Source organism: Balaenoptera acutorostrata, chromosome 5 (genome assembly GCF_949987535.1).
Source record: "Balaenoptera acutorostrata chromosome 5, mBalAcu1.1, whole genome shotgun sequence".
Taxonomy (NCBI): domain Eukaryota; kingdom Metazoa; phylum Chordata; class Mammalia; order Artiodactyla; family Balaenopteridae; genus Balaenoptera; species Balaenoptera acutorostrata.
Window position 1 is genome coordinate 54,498,166 of NC_080068.1, and position 15,667 is coordinate 54,513,832.

At 37.2% G+C, this 15,667-nt stretch overlaps 1 protein-coding gene across 3 annotated transcripts in view; it reads right to left on the bottom strand.

The window, feature by feature from the left end:
* The window catches only part of SLC4A4 (solute carrier family 4 member 4), a 347,003-nt gene that overhangs the window by 182,799 nt on the left and 148,537 nt on the right, over window positions 1-15,667 (bottom strand). For 2 of the 3 annotated variants that reach the window (XM_057546346.1, XM_007193578.3), the window contains exons 5-6: window positions 13,126-13,286; window positions 4,032-4,211 (exon numbers count right to left, since the gene is read on the bottom strand). In XM_057546346.1, coding sequence (XP_057402329.1) covers window positions 4,032-4,211; window positions 13,126-13,286 — 341 coding nt within the window. The remainder of the gene's footprint in view (window positions 1-4,031; window positions 4,212-13,125; window positions 13,287-15,667) is intronic. The other variant, XM_057546345.1, reaches the window with a different exon arrangement.

A 15,667-nucleotide genomic window follows, 5' to 3' on the forward strand; every position in this document is an offset into this window, starting at 1 on the left:
ATATTGAGAAAATATAGCACTTGCCTAAAATTTAGTACCTGGCAGACATGCGCACCAGAATTCACAGATGTCTTGGATAAGTGGCAATTTCACAATAATTAACATCTCGGAAGCTAGCCTGATTCTTCCCTGATTTATTAAAAATAAAAATGTTTTTCATTTCTTTTCAAAATCATTAAATCATCTGGAATCCAAAGCCACATCAAGACCCGAAAAATTAGAGTTAACCTTTGGCCATGGCTAGACAGTGGTGGGCTGTAGTGCGTGGGCTGGTAAATGTTTGAAAACCAGCTCTCTGGTGGAAAAATGTGTGTGTGTGTGTGTGTGTGTGTGTGTGTATGTGTAGTAAATTTTACTGCTATAAAAGATGTGCAGCACACGTACAAATAATAAATACACAATGCTCTACTGTAAACTGCCTACAGCCAGTTGATTCTCACAGAAAGCTTTTGTTGATTTTTACCAAAGTCTTCTATCAGTAGCCAACTTATGGTTTCAGCTGGCAAACAATCATAGGTCCAACATCCATTGGACATCCATTGAACATCCATTATCATATATGTTAATGAGTAAGACAAAAGTGAAACAATGAAGATATATGTAAGTATGAGTGTATTGACTTCACTCAATCATCAATGATGTGGGTGACTCCTTCGCTAAATTGGATAATATCTTCTGAATACTGAAAGAATATTTCCTCAATTCTTTGTGTTATTCACATTTTAACAGCTGTTATGGACTGAATGTTTGTGTTCTCCCAAAATTCATATATTGAAATCCTAACTCCCAATGTAATGGTATTAGGAGGTGGGGCTTTCGGTGTAGTCTTCATGAATGGAATTAGCACCCTTATAAGAAGAAACAGGAGAAAGATGATCAAGCTCTCTCTACCACGTGGAGATGGAATGAGAAGGTGACCATCTACAAACCAAGAAGAGGACCCTCACCAAGAACCACATTTGCTGCATCTTGATCTTGGACTTCCCAGCCTCTAGAACTATGAGAAATAAATGCTTGTGTTTAAGCATTTATACCAGTCTATGGTAACATGCTATAGGAGCCCAAGCTAAGATAATGGCTATAGACACTACCTACTTTTAAGTTTAATCTGCATTATTAGCATTTTCTCTATCCCTTTTTTAAGTCTAGAAACAATTGACAAAACAATATATCAAGTCCTGATTTGTAGCGTTTGCTGATTTCTATGGTGTAATACTACCATCGTGACTGAGTCCAAGCTTCCAATATGAAGTCCCTGAATACAGAGTTGGGAAGAAGTGTTCTACTTCCCACTATTTTGTAGCAGAACACTATTTTGTAGCATTTTGACTACACAGACACAATAGATGTAAATAACCTGAAGAGCATAGCCTATAGTAAAATGCAGTAAAATAAGTAGGAGATAATGAATTTTGAGTATTTATTACCATTGTTTTTAATAATATTATCTAACTGTATATGTTCATGTAATTTAATTTTTAATAGTAGCTGTGTTTTACAACCAGCCCTCAAAATTCCCGATAGCAATTGGCTCTTGTGAGCATGTAAGGGGTAGCACACTACTGGGGAATGAAAAAATTTCCAATTCTACAGTATGTCCATAGATTTCAGCTATTAGTTGCATTGTTGCTATTATAACTAAGGCTGGCATCATCCTGAGTCCATTTTCTAAGGCTGTGATAGAAAACCAAGGTGACTTCAGTTTATCTAGGTTTTTACATGGGGATATTAGAATCTAGCTTCAACTACAATAGATACATGATTCTGATTTCTTAAAGTAGTAGCAAAAGTTCTATAATTTTTTATTTTAGAATTTTATTTTAAGAACATTTCTAACTGTATAAACTTTCAAGTTAAGAAAAAGTGCCTCTAGAAAACCAAAAATTTCCCATCTGATACTTTATAATAATGTACCTTGGAGGCACATGAAACTCATTACTATAGAATCTCTCAAAGCCAAATCTTGCCTCTGGATATTTAAAAGGAGTTAGGTAACACGAATGCCAATAACATCTTTTAAAAGGCCTAAATCATATTCCATGCTGTAGGGTGTAAGCTGATCAGCTGAAGAGTCAGAAAGAAAAAGAACTGCCTGCCCTTCCAACTTGCTTTCTGCCCAGCATCTATGGCATTTCACATGTGAGAAGGTGAGTGACAAATGCAATTTCAACTTTCCTCTAAAGTACGAAGATCTACTGATAGGATAAAAGATTGAATGACCGAGCAATATCAACTCATTAGTTGTATTCCATGTCCAAATGCTTTCCCCTAAAGCACAAGATTCTGGCCTCCAAGACCCATCCGTTCCTAATTTCTCCTCTGCCTATTCTTCCGTGAAAATGAAGCTCACCCTCACACCACACTGGTAGAAGGCACCCTCGCTCTACAATATTCATTCCTCTTCTCATTGCAAATCCAGCAACATTTGAAAACAATGCACTTTCTTGCTTCTTTATACTACCACCAACTTCGTGATAAAAAAAGTAAGTCTCCAAATCATAAAATTTCATTTTATGTGAGAAAGAGGATAGTAAAGATATTAAAAAACAGACTTGTACTTTAAATGCCATTATTTTTAAAATGTGAGTTGTTTTTAAAATTATTTGTGACATCAGTTTTAACAAACTGTTTATCACATAACATTTCCAGCCATTAAACTCTTCAAAATGCTATTTAAAAAAATAAATAAAACAAGAGATACACAAAAATCAAAACATTTCCAGTCAGCCTCAATATTCCAGGTAATGGTAGAACCATCACATTGTCACAGGAATGTTCTAGATTAGATTCTTCCTTTTGTGAATTTTTTTTATAAAGAACATTTTCATTTTAATTATTTATTTATAACCTGTTGTGCTTCAAAAAAAAACTTATAGCAGCAATTAAATCAATATAAAAGTCACTCAATAAAATTGAACTTTTCATTTGGTTCTGCTTAATGACTAAACACTCATTAAAAAAACTACATGGGATGGTTCCAAAATACAGCAAAGTTTGCTAACAGTAAGCTCTCTGCCAGCCCACCATTAATTTTAAGTCAGAAAACCCGATTTCCAGAAATGGAGTGGCTGAGTTAGAATTCAGTTTATACACTTCACTTAGTCCACCTTTTGCGTGACAACATGTTTTATGTTATTCTGAAAGTGCAGCTGAGAACAATGAATTAGAAGCTCCCTTATCTACTCATTTCTCTTAATACTAAAATGACTAGGGGTGGGATGGGAGAGACCTAGTTTTACCAGCCCAATGCTTAGCAACTCTTTCCCCACACCTTCATTTTCCATACCTCATGGAAATTAACTTCTCCCTTAGACTGCACCAGATCATGAAATTTATTCAAAACGAAGACAATGATACAGAGGATAGACACTTTGCAAGAAACTCTGGTAAATGCAAGAGAGTATAAATAAAACACAGTGCCTTTCCTATTGCTATATAATGGGATTAATATCCTACCTTGAATAATGATTCTCACATCTAACTATCAGTATCATATAACAAAAGAGTAGATTGGTCTTTTAAGCAGTAAAAGTAATATTGAACCTTACTTTTATGAATGATCATTTATAGGCTGGACACCAACTCATGTAACAAGCAAACACTTCATGATGCGAGATGTCAGAGTATCGTATCTTAGTCTATCTTCCTAATTCTGACAAACCACCATGTCAAAAGCACATTCCTTGATGTACTCAATAATCTGCAAGTTTGCTGATTCACTGGAAACATTCAGTTGTTTTATCATAGCGTTATTACCAAACCCTCTCAGTCAATCAGAATAGATGTGTGTGGAACAAGCAAGGCATCTTGGCATCTGCAGCCTACAGTAACTGCTGACATCTTTCCAACAGGACTGCAAACCTGCCCAATTGGATAAAAAGTGTCATTATGAAATGGCTGTGGCATATGAACTTGAGAAAAGAAGAAATAAGAAGAGGGATTTAAAAAAAAAAAATAAAGGTGACAAGAGGTGGAATAAAGGTGAGTGAGGCAGGTAAGAGAGAGCAGCTGCCAGGCGGCCCCTGCATTACCATTATCAGGGTTGGTAAACATCCTACTTGCACTGGAGACTGTCTTCCCAATGTCAGCCAGGGATCGAAGGTTGGATTTCTTGGTTTGATGCCGGTGCTTCCGGAGCAAAGTATAGGTCACCTTATCCTTAAGGTCAGGTTTCAATAGGCCTGTCTCAATCTGATGGTCAACAATCATCTCTGATACAAAAACAAAGCAAAACAAAAGCAAAAAACGAAACTCAGTCACAAGACCACAAAGTTCATGTTTTACTGTAATTTTATGGATGTCATCCTCAAATTTAATATCAATATATTTATCTTCAAAATTTCTAACTTTCCACTGTCTGTGAAGGTAAAGATACAGGGTACAGTGCTATTGGCATTAAAGAGAGAGTTATAAATATTCTGGTATTAATTACATGTTTAGAGAGGAAGAACTGTCTTGTAAATTTTTTTCAATCCCAGTTAGTAGTGAATTCACATTAATCACATTCTTCTCTTAGTAACACAATAAGTAATTATATTTTCCAACTGTTTTGTTTAAAAGTAAGATTAGAAAATTTCATGTACTCTATCATAGCAACTGTGCCAGAAATATAAATGATATGAAAAAATCTTGAAGAGAATATGCAAAATTTAACATCATGACATTACTGATTTTTAAATCTGTTTTCCCAAATTCTTCTGTAATGTTATATTTTCTTTATAATAGGACAAAGTAAAGAAAAATAATACCATTATCAGGTTATTTGAACACGAATTAATCCAATGAAAGAAAGATTAAAGTATAAAATTATGCCTCAGTCTTTTCTAAGAAGGGAGGTTTATTCTTCTTGTTTGGATCCAACTAAAGCCTTTCCAATATATTCTATTAGTCATTTTAAAGTATAACCTAATCAGAATTTTCTAGAAATTTTAATATATTAGTCTTACTAAAAAAGAAAAATCACTAAAATTTCTATTAGCTCTAAGTCACTTTCTTACACTACTTACAAAAATAAACTCAAAATAGGTTAAAGATGTAAATGAAAGACCTGAAACCATAAAACTCATGGCAAAAACATAGGCAATATACTCTTTGACATCAGTCTTAGCAGTATTTTTTTAGCTGTCTCCTCAGGCAAAGGCAACAAAAGCAAAAATAAACAAATGGAACTACATCAAACTAAAAAGCTTTTGCACACCAAAGGAAACAATCAACAAAACAAAAAGACAACCTGTTGAATGGGAAAAGATATTTGAAAATGATACATCCAATAAGGGGTTAACATCTAAAATACATAAAGAACTCACACATCTCAATACCAAAAAAACAAACAATCCAATTTTTAAGTGGGCAGAGGATCTGAATAGACATTTTCCAAAGAAGACATACTGATGGCCAACAGACACACATAAAGATGTTCAACATTACTAATCATTGGGGAAATGCAAATCAAAACCACAATGAGATATCACTTCACACCTGTCAGAATGGCTGTTATCAAAAAGACAACAAATATCAAGTGCTGGTGAGGATGTGGAGAAAAGGGAAACCTCCTACACTGTGGGGAATGTCAATTGGTACAGCCACTGTGGAAAACAGTACCAGAGTTTCCTGAAGAGATTAAAAATAGAACCACCACACAATCTAGCAATTCCATTTCTCAGTGTTTAGCCAAAGAAAACAAAAACACTAATTTGAAAAGATAATATGCACCCCTATATTCATTGCAGCATTATTTACAATAGCCAAGATATGGAAGCAACCTAAGTTCCTACTGATAGATGAATGGATAAAGAAGATGTGATATATACGTGTGTGTGTGTGTGTGTGTGTGTGTGTGTGTGTGTGTATGTAAAATGGAGTATTACTCAGCCATAAAAAAGAATAAAATCTTGCCTTTTGTAACAACATGGATGGATCTAGGGGGTATTACACTAAGTGAAATAAGTCAGAGAGAGAAAGACAAATACCAAATGATTTCACTTATATGTGGAATCTACAAAACAAAATGAAGAAACAAACAAAACTGAAACAGACCCAAAGATACAGAGAACAAACTAGTGGTTGCCAGACGGGAGGAGGTGAGGGGGGTGGGTGAAATGGGTGAAGGGGATTCAGGGGTATAAACTTCCAGTTATAAAATAAATAAGTCATGGGATGTAATGCACAGCATAGGGAATATCATCAATAATACTGTAATAACTTGGTATGGTGACATAATTACTAGACATCGTGGGGATCAATTCATAATGTATAATAATGCCAATTCACTATGTTGTACACCTGAAACCAATATAAGATTGTATATGTCAATTATACTTCAATAAAAAATAATAAAATAAAATAGTCTTAGAAAAATCTTTCCCAAAAAATTTCTCTGAGCTCTTTTTTTCAGAATGGTTCTAAGTAGAAAGGATTACTGTGCTTTACAGGAATTGCTCCATGGGTGGGTGTGCTGAAGGATATGTTTTACTCTAACAGAAAACAAGGAGTCCTCTTTCTCACAAATCAGCATGTCAGCAGTATGACATAAGAGTCTCCTCTAATGTCACATCACAGGTGGACATATCCACTGTCCAGAATGGAGCACAGGACAAAATATCACAGAATCTGTGCAAGATGCAATGGCACGGGACTTCCCTGGTGGCGCAGTGGTTAAGAATCCACCTGGCAATGCAGGGGACACGGGTTCCGGCCCTGGTCCGGGAAGATCCCACATGCCACGGAGCAACTAAGCCCATGTGCCACAACTACTGAGCCTGTGTGCTGCAACTAGAGAAAGCCCGGTGCAGCAATGAAGACCCAACGCAGCCAAAACTAACTAACTAACTAAATAATAATAATAATAATAAAGATGCAATGGCAGGACAACACCTCACTGTCTGCAGATAGAGCTTTGTCCCTGGCAGAGAGCTAGAACAATAGCTCCCAGGCCCACCCGTTCAGGCACGTGGCTGCATCAACACACGTCAATATTTTCCTCTTGCGCAAACTCCTCCACATACAAAAGTGGAGAAGAGAACAAAAGCTCTTCTTTTGCAGAAGCAGTCGGAAAGAAAATTGCTGGATACTGATAGGATAACAGCACCTCCCAAACATTCCCATCTCTTCGCAAAGTGAAGTTACAGATGTTCAAGGGGCTTTGCTTGGGCATGACTGCACCTCTCATTAGTCCATCTTTTTAACAAGCAGTCATGGAACTGGTCTCACAGCCAGAAGCTGACGATCCACACAGTGTACAATCAACTACCTGGGAGCCAAGTAGAGGCTGAATCCAGGATTTTCCATCACATGCCTTACACAGATGCTATAAATGTCACGTAACACTGGACCACTTGGTAGAGAGCCTGGGCAAAGCAGGAAGAGTTTCTCCCATAGGAATGTTTTGGTTTGAGAATGGCCTTTAGCTCTGAGTATTTTTAACTACACAAACCTTACTCAGTAAAACTCTCAGAACGGATCCTGTAATTATACTTAACCCTCTGTTCTACGGTAAAATAATTAAGTGCTACTGAATACAACCCATCTATTTTCCCTTTAAATCTTAATCAAAGTGGAAAGTCCATTTTACAGAAGAACCATAAAAATAAATAGCCCTGGCATATCTGCGGCAAGTGTTATCAAACTCCTACTCTAATTCCAGGGTTGTGGATTAAAGTGTTTCTTATCTACCCTTCCTGGCAGGGCCTCCCTCTATTCTTGACCTCCCCTGTAATCTCAAACCAGTGCATATATATGCACAGCCAGCCCTCTGTTACTAATGTCTGGAAATGACCAATTAGAACAGGTTACAACATCTGTGTGGCTTATGCCCTTCATTAGGTTTCCATAAAAATGGCCCACAGGGATCTCTTTAAGCATAAACTACAAAACCTTTCAAGGAAAGTGGAGGCAGTAACATTTCATAGCTACACTAAAATTAAGCCTTCAGTGTTCAAAATCCCACAGACGTTACCAATTGGGAGAGAAAGTGCCAGCTCAAGATAATCGCAGAGCTGAAAGGAAGCTCAGGAAGCATCAGGTTCAAACTCTTGTTATACAGATGAGAAAAGAGCGCGAGAGGGGAGATGCTCACAGATACAGCCTAATTAAAGGCGACCCGCCCCCCAATTAAACCAGGTTTTCTGATTCACAGTTTAGATCTTTTTCCGTATCACATGATATTTTTCTTTCTTTAAGAAGGAAACTCTAGACCAAAAAAAAAAAAAAAAACTTGAAGAGAAGATGGTCATGCAACCCCCCAAAAAAGGTCAAAGGTAACACTTTTTTTTTTTTAACATTTTATTGGAGTGTAATTGCTTTACAATGTTGTGTTAGTTTCTGCTTTATAACAAAGTGAATCAGCTATACATATACATATATACCCATTATCTCCTCCCTCTTGTGTCTCCCTCCCACCCTCCCTATCCCACCCCTCTAGGTGGTCACAGAGCACTGAGCTGATCTCCCTGTGCTATGCGGCTGCCTCCCACTTGCTATCTATTTTACGTTTGGTAGTGTATATAAGTCCATTCTTAAAAGAAACACAAAAGGCCCAAGAAATATTCAACTTCAAGACTAACAGACAATTTAAACAAATTTATACAAATTTCACCAATTTTATGTTAATCTACCAAAGTGGCAAAATTTAAAAGACCAGTCTCCAGTGACTTGAATGTCGTATGCAATAGACAAGGCCATATACTGATGATGACAGTAACAAACAAGACAACCTTTCTTGAAGGCCACTTGGCCAATGCAAAACAGAGCCCCTTAAAATGTTCAAACCCTTTGAATATTTCACCATAAGAAACCTATCATCAGGAAATAAGCAATTTCACAAAAGTATAACAAAAGTGTTCATTTCTTTTCTTTACGATAAAAACTTGAAGGCAACTTAAATGCCCAACTATAGATTATTAACTATTTTGCAGCCGTTAAAATGATGTTTATACTTATATTTAATAACATGGAAATATTCATATTATGTTTTTAAGTTAGAAAGGGCAGATTAGAGGGTTATAGTATGATCCCAGTTTGTAAAATAAATTTCATGTGTGTAAACAGAGATGTACCGAAAAACTGCTGGGAGGATAGCTCTGAAAGATGAGATTAGTGGTATTTTGACTTTTGCGTGTTATATTTTTCTGCATTACTAGAAATGAACATGTTTTAGTTTTGTGATAAAAAAAAAATATATTACCATTTTGAAAATATAACAAGGTGTTAAAAGCAAGAAACAACCTGACTAATATATCTGCTAACATGCACAGCCCAGGAATGCCTTTAAATATAAAAATGAGAGCTCCAAAAATAGAGCTACATTTTCCTAATCCATTTCCCATCATAATAAAATACCTGAAATGGCTTATAATTGTTTTTTAACTAAGGAGGGGAGAGAAATTCTCATGTACTTGGCTTCATATGTGAATGATACTTTAAATGTAAAATTGTAAGATGACAGCAATAATAAAGTTATTAAAATCACCTATAAAAATGATGTTTTATCCTTTAAATAACACAAATTTTCTATTAGGGTTCAGAAGGGGATCTTCATGAAGAAAACTAGGAGAGGTCCTGAGGAGAATCAGAATGAGGCTGAATTTTTACACAAGTGTGAGAAGTGACACCCGCTTAGGCAGTGGCCACTGCTCATGGGCCCCCAGGTGGCAGTGGCTTTGCACCTGCAAAGGCAGGGTGCCCCTCGGAGGCCACTGAGAAGGGGCAGCAAGTGGACTGCAAAAAAGGAAAGAAATCGTGCTATTGTTTGTTGGATATAATCACACTCATCCTGATCTCTTTTTCTTCTTGTTTGTCGAAATAAAAGTAGGGTGAAGGGGAAATGCATCTGAAGACTTAGCTGCATGTAATTCTCAAGTCTGAATAACACCACCATTCAGGAAACAACAAATCCACTGCATCCTCTGCTAGCAAAAGATTTTTTAATAATCAAGTAATGACAGTAACTCAAGTTACCATGCCATTTTATCACTTGAAATCAGGACAGTTTTTTTTTTTTTCTTTCATGTTTTTTAACCTGCTGTAAGGATTTGACTCTTTCAGAGGATTTTTAAGTATTTCTTTTCAGCCACTTACACTCTCTCAAACATGCTCTTCTCCCCACTCCTCCAAATCTAGTCCATTTTTTTAAAAAATTTCTTTGTTTTCCTTGTGATGTGTGTTATTTGCTTCTGAATTGTTTCTCTGTGTTATCAGCTCCAGAATGACAGCACTGGCTCTCTGCCTGCTTGCCTCAGGGATGGTAGAGCAAACATAGTACTGAGTGATGACACGTCAAAGTGACCTAGTGGTGTCCAATTTTAAAATTTAATGACGTTATTAAAGCAAACGTGTGGAGGTTAGAGAAAAAAAGCCGCAGCGGATAATAAAAAGTAATGGAAAATTAAACTGAGAATGTAAAATGCTTGATGAACCTTTCTTAAATGTAGTAAATACCAGAACCTCTCTCTTTGGCCATTGGCTAATGAGGCCCCAGTGTAATGTGGGACTCTGTCTTCTACTACATGGAAAGGGTCAGTTAGTTACTGAAGACCAGAAACGCCTTAAGATGGCTCTTTCTGGTGCTGAAGACCTCGAAGACAGTTTTACAGAAAACCCAAGTATATAATTCAACTTTAACGTTCATCACCCTTCTTGACCAGCCAGCTCCAGGCACAGCAAAGAAGCTGTGAGGTTTTTTTCTAGCTCTACCTACTACACCTTTCAGAATTTTTCTCCTGCTCATGAAGTCCCTGAGCATCTCTTGACCTGACTCAGTCTACACTCAGCCCCTGCTAGGTGACATGTAGAAAGATCTGGATAAACTCATTCATACTGGGATAGTCATCGAAGTAAGTACAATTACACCTGAGATCCTCATTCAATTCTAACAACACCCTGAGAGGTCTACCTTCATCCACTTTTTACGGATGAGAAACAGAGACTGCGAATAAGTTAAGCAACATGCCTTGTCTATGGTCACACGTGCTAGTAGGGGTAGACTTTAATTAAACCCCACACAGTTTAAATCCACCATTATTTCTACAACACCACTCTGCAGCTCATGGAATAAATATATGACCTCTGCCAAAGAGTATGTATATTTTAATAGAAAACAAACCCTGGGTTCAGTGAAATGAATCTCCAAACAGTGGAAGTTCAGGAAGTAACCATGGTCTACGGTAGGACTTTTTTTTTCAATACAGGAAACTTCCCGATGACCCTTAAACCACAACACACAGATTGCTATCCATTGCCCAGTCACAAGTTTAATTCCCATTTTGCTTTGCACTTAGGCATTTCTGACTTCTAACTTCAGACATCTTTGCTCTAGATTAGTTCTTAAAGCCTGAAAGTTGCAAATCTCACTCAGAAACTGGACTGATTTTTGCTAACCATGATACTTTTTTGGATAACAATCTCTCTTGCAGCTTTAACAAATGAAGAAAAGTCAGTGAAACAAATAGCCTGGAAAACCATTCGTTCCCTTTGCTTCCCTCTGTCTTTGTAGATGGGCTTCATCATCTTCCCTGCGTACAATAATCCAACAGCTCTCCTCATATATCAGATGTCCTTTTTCAGTCTCACCTGCCTTGTCAAATACAAAAAATTCTACATAAAGCAGTATTTCCAACATTATCTTCTCACTACCTACGTGGACATGGATTTGTAACTTATCCCATTTACAAAGTGGTAGATTTGCAAACCTAATTTCAGGGCCTAGAATAGTGTCTGGCTCATTGTAGAAGGCCATGTACCACTGCTGAATAAATGCATAAACTAATTCATTCTGTCCACCCAGCATCTTCACATTAGTCTTTCTCCCTTCTCCACTTGTACCTTAAGCACTTCAGATGCAAGGAAAGTGCGGAGCTGCTTTGTAAATCTAACTAACAAGCTCTCTGAAGAAGAAACAGCTATGTAGAGGTCAGCAAGATATATGCCTGATTTGAGAACTGATTTTCTCTTCCAATACAAATACTATAGCCTTCCCATTGTCCATAAAGACACAGATGCCATAGACAAGCCCTCTGCCTACAGATATTCAAAGAAATTTTGAGATTACACAGGAATTTTACACTGGTCATCAGGCCACAATCCACATCCTCTCCTCACAATTCCAAAGTAGGCACACCGCAGGCCCCTTAAGAAAGTGCAGTCATCCCTGCAGGTCCAGTGGTCACCGAGTTATGGAATTTTCCTAGGAATAATAAGCAGAGCCCCTGCACCTCTCCTTAAGGAAAACATGATCTTTAGCACACCAACCTGAAGGATAATAAGGCAGCTTAGGTCAGTCTCTTGCTAGAAAATGAAAACAATGACCTCTCTTTGGAATGTAGCGACGTGTGCTCAAGGTGTTCAACATGGTGAGTTGACATTCACTACACAACACTAATTACAAAGATGCCAAAGCTGCTCTGCACCACGAGGTTCAGTGACTTGTCGTGGGTTATACAAATGATCCTCGGCACCAACATGACTTGACTCAGTCATTAATCCATAATGTTCTGCTGGCTCCTTGCCCCACCCAATTTGCTCTACCTACAGCTAAAGGAGCTTGACTTTCACCTACAAAATCAGCCCAACTGAGGGACTAGACCTAGACCAGTTTCCTTCTTAGAGAATACTCAAACTGTATGTTACAGATGACAAAACTGAGGCCCAGAGAAGCTCAGTGCAATGTCCAAGGTCAAGGAGTTCTAGAAATCTAGTGTCCAGACTTCCAGCCCACTATGACCAAGGATGAAGGCGGAGGGTTCTATTTAAAATATTAATCTTATGCTAATAATTGGAGGAATGCAAATCTGTACATATAAACATGGTAATTTTTAATACAACATAAAAGTGAAAAGCATAAGACAGAGGACTGAGAACCAAAACTGGATGGAAATACACCAAAAGGTTAACAATGGTTATGTCCAGATGGAAGTATGATGGATGAGTTTTAATTTTTTTCTCAATATTTGTCTGTATTTTCCAAATTTTTTGCAATAACCCTTACTAGTTTTATAACATAAAAAAGAGAGAGAATAAATGTTATAGAATATTCAGCTCCGCTTACACTAGAAGTCTTCTACATTGAAAGAGACTCATGGAGAGGTAGGTAGAGCAGAAAAAAATGATAGGAGCTTAAGACAACATACTTACCCACCAACTGTGGGAGAGAAGAAGCCTCCTTGTCCAGCATGATGGATCCTTTCTCCATACATGTCCTCAGCTCAAATAAGCTATGAAGGGACAAAGTGGCCACGTGGGGCTTGCTCCATCTCTCCCCACCCTGTTCCACTTTTTCTTCAAACTTAATCCACCTAGAAACATGAGATTAGTGAAGAACCATTAAAAGTGTTCTCTCATCACCTCTGGAAATAGCAACACCAACCCCCCCCCAGATCCACCCCCACCAGCACTTCCAAAATGTCTCCTTTTGTGGAGTCTTAAAAGCTTATTCTATCATTAACTGCATTACCTTTATAAATACACCAAACAGACTCACTAGACCGCTCCTCCCCGCCCGGATGTTAGAGAGAAAGAAAACAAACCAAAAGGAGCCAACGCCTCCTTGGTTTTATATCTGTCTATATGTGACCATGAAATCCTTAAGAATGACTATTGAACCAAATTTTTCAAATAATGTAGGAAAAATATGTATTTCAAATTCTCCATGTGGGTAGAGCCTACAGGGTGTAAAAAAATCACCACTGTGAGAATTCTGTTGTGACTTCACAAGGCACGTTTATATAAGGTAAAATATCAGTATGAACCAATACTGATCTTAAATATTTGAAAATATGGTGTGTGAAGTAGTCAGACAAATAAAATTCCCCTTTCATGCTTAAAGAGTGCCAGCATGTGTTGCTGTATCTTACTTTAATACATCTCTCTCAGCTGACACATGTTCCCCTCTCATTGAGATGCTAATAGCTTTACCCCTCATGTTTGGCTCCACATGTGTTTAAAAATACACAAGCTCAGTGAACAATGCGTCTACTCTGCTAATAACAGATCTCCTATTAACCTTAGTAATGGAACAAAAAACCCTCTCTTATAGTTTCTTCTTTCTAAGATTTGTAGACATTTTGATAACTTAGCAATATATAGGAATGAAAAATGTTTAATGGAAATGAGAGCGAAACACATTTGACACTCTATATCCCACATATTACACATACTGACTCTTCCTACACTGGTAAAGGAAAACAGGAAAGCATCATCATTTTGCTATTCATCATGACCCAAAGAAAAATGCTGCTTTCTATCACTTCAAACCTCTGAAAGATATTGAACAAGATAAAGAGGGGGTTAAAAATTGTTTTCCTACATTCTTCCCGCAAAGGTTTAATGATTGAAAAATGTTTTCCCAGAAAAAGCTAAACACTCACCCAACTCATTAAAGATGAGAACAAAGGGCAGAGATCAGAGGAAGCTCTACATAAGGTATTATTTATAGACCGCTCACCACCCCCAGAGGAAGAAAAGAACACATTAGTAGAACCATCAGTGAAAACAGATCAACAGATCAGCCACAATGTCAAAGAAAATTCAGAATTTTAATCAAGCCCAACACTCATGTGATTCATAAGTATATGAGCCTTATCCCAAAACTCCCTCTTCCCTCTCCCGGCCAGGAAACTTCCACGCTTCAATGACAACCTTAGCCCCAGCTCCACCCTCCACTCTAAGACCCTCCCCCTTTCCCCTGTATCCCAAAAAATGTAGGGAGTAGAGAGTTTTACATGTTTTCCTCACATTAAAAAGCCAACACCAAAGAAGTTCTAAAACTTCGGAACTGGACCTTGTTTACTCTACAAAAGTGGTTGTGAAACATTCTGAGAGAAAGACCTTTAATATTCTTGTGTGTGTGTGTGTGTAATTAGTAGTTCTTCACCTTGGTTGGTATTAGAACCACAGAAATAGAAGGAAGTGAGAGAAAAATAACAACTTTATATTATTACATTCTTATAGAATTCTATGGATTTGCCAAAACAATAAGCCGTAATTGGGTTATTTTGAGAGTAATCATTTTATGGAGTATATTACATTGGCTAACTTTAGGCATATTATCTTTTCAGGCTTACTCACAGAACCTCTAACCATGTTGACTGGGAGCTAGTATATGAATCATATTTACATCTGATGTTACAGTTTTTTGCTCAAGATGAGACTCTAGAAGATTCCATAGTATATGAAACCTAGTCAGGGTTACATATAATTATGTTATCGATAAAGAGTATAGTGACCTTGTTTTTATTCCTAAGAGTATTCTTATTAGCTGAGGGATAGAATCTTTAGTCACAGAATTTAAGTCCAAGATGAATGACAAGGGCCAGCTAGAAACTCAGTAAATGGGAGTGTTCTATACATACAGCCTTCACTTCCCTCTTATCTTTCTTAAATGATAACCAGTTGCCCTTCTATCAGTCACCATTAATCTGTATGACCAAATCCATTTTGTAAAAGAAAACTAAGCCTCACTTACATACGGTATGTGACAGTAGCTCTTTTCTGCTATCATCTTCAACTGTCCAAACAATATAAGTTTAATAAAATGTTCTTTAAGAAAAGAAAAAAGAGGAACAAAACCATTGCATTCTTCTGTGACCAATCTCTTCTCCACAGTTTATCTTAAATATGACGTTGAACAAGTTTTAAAAGTACATTTAGAGATAATAAATCCCAACTAGCTTGGATT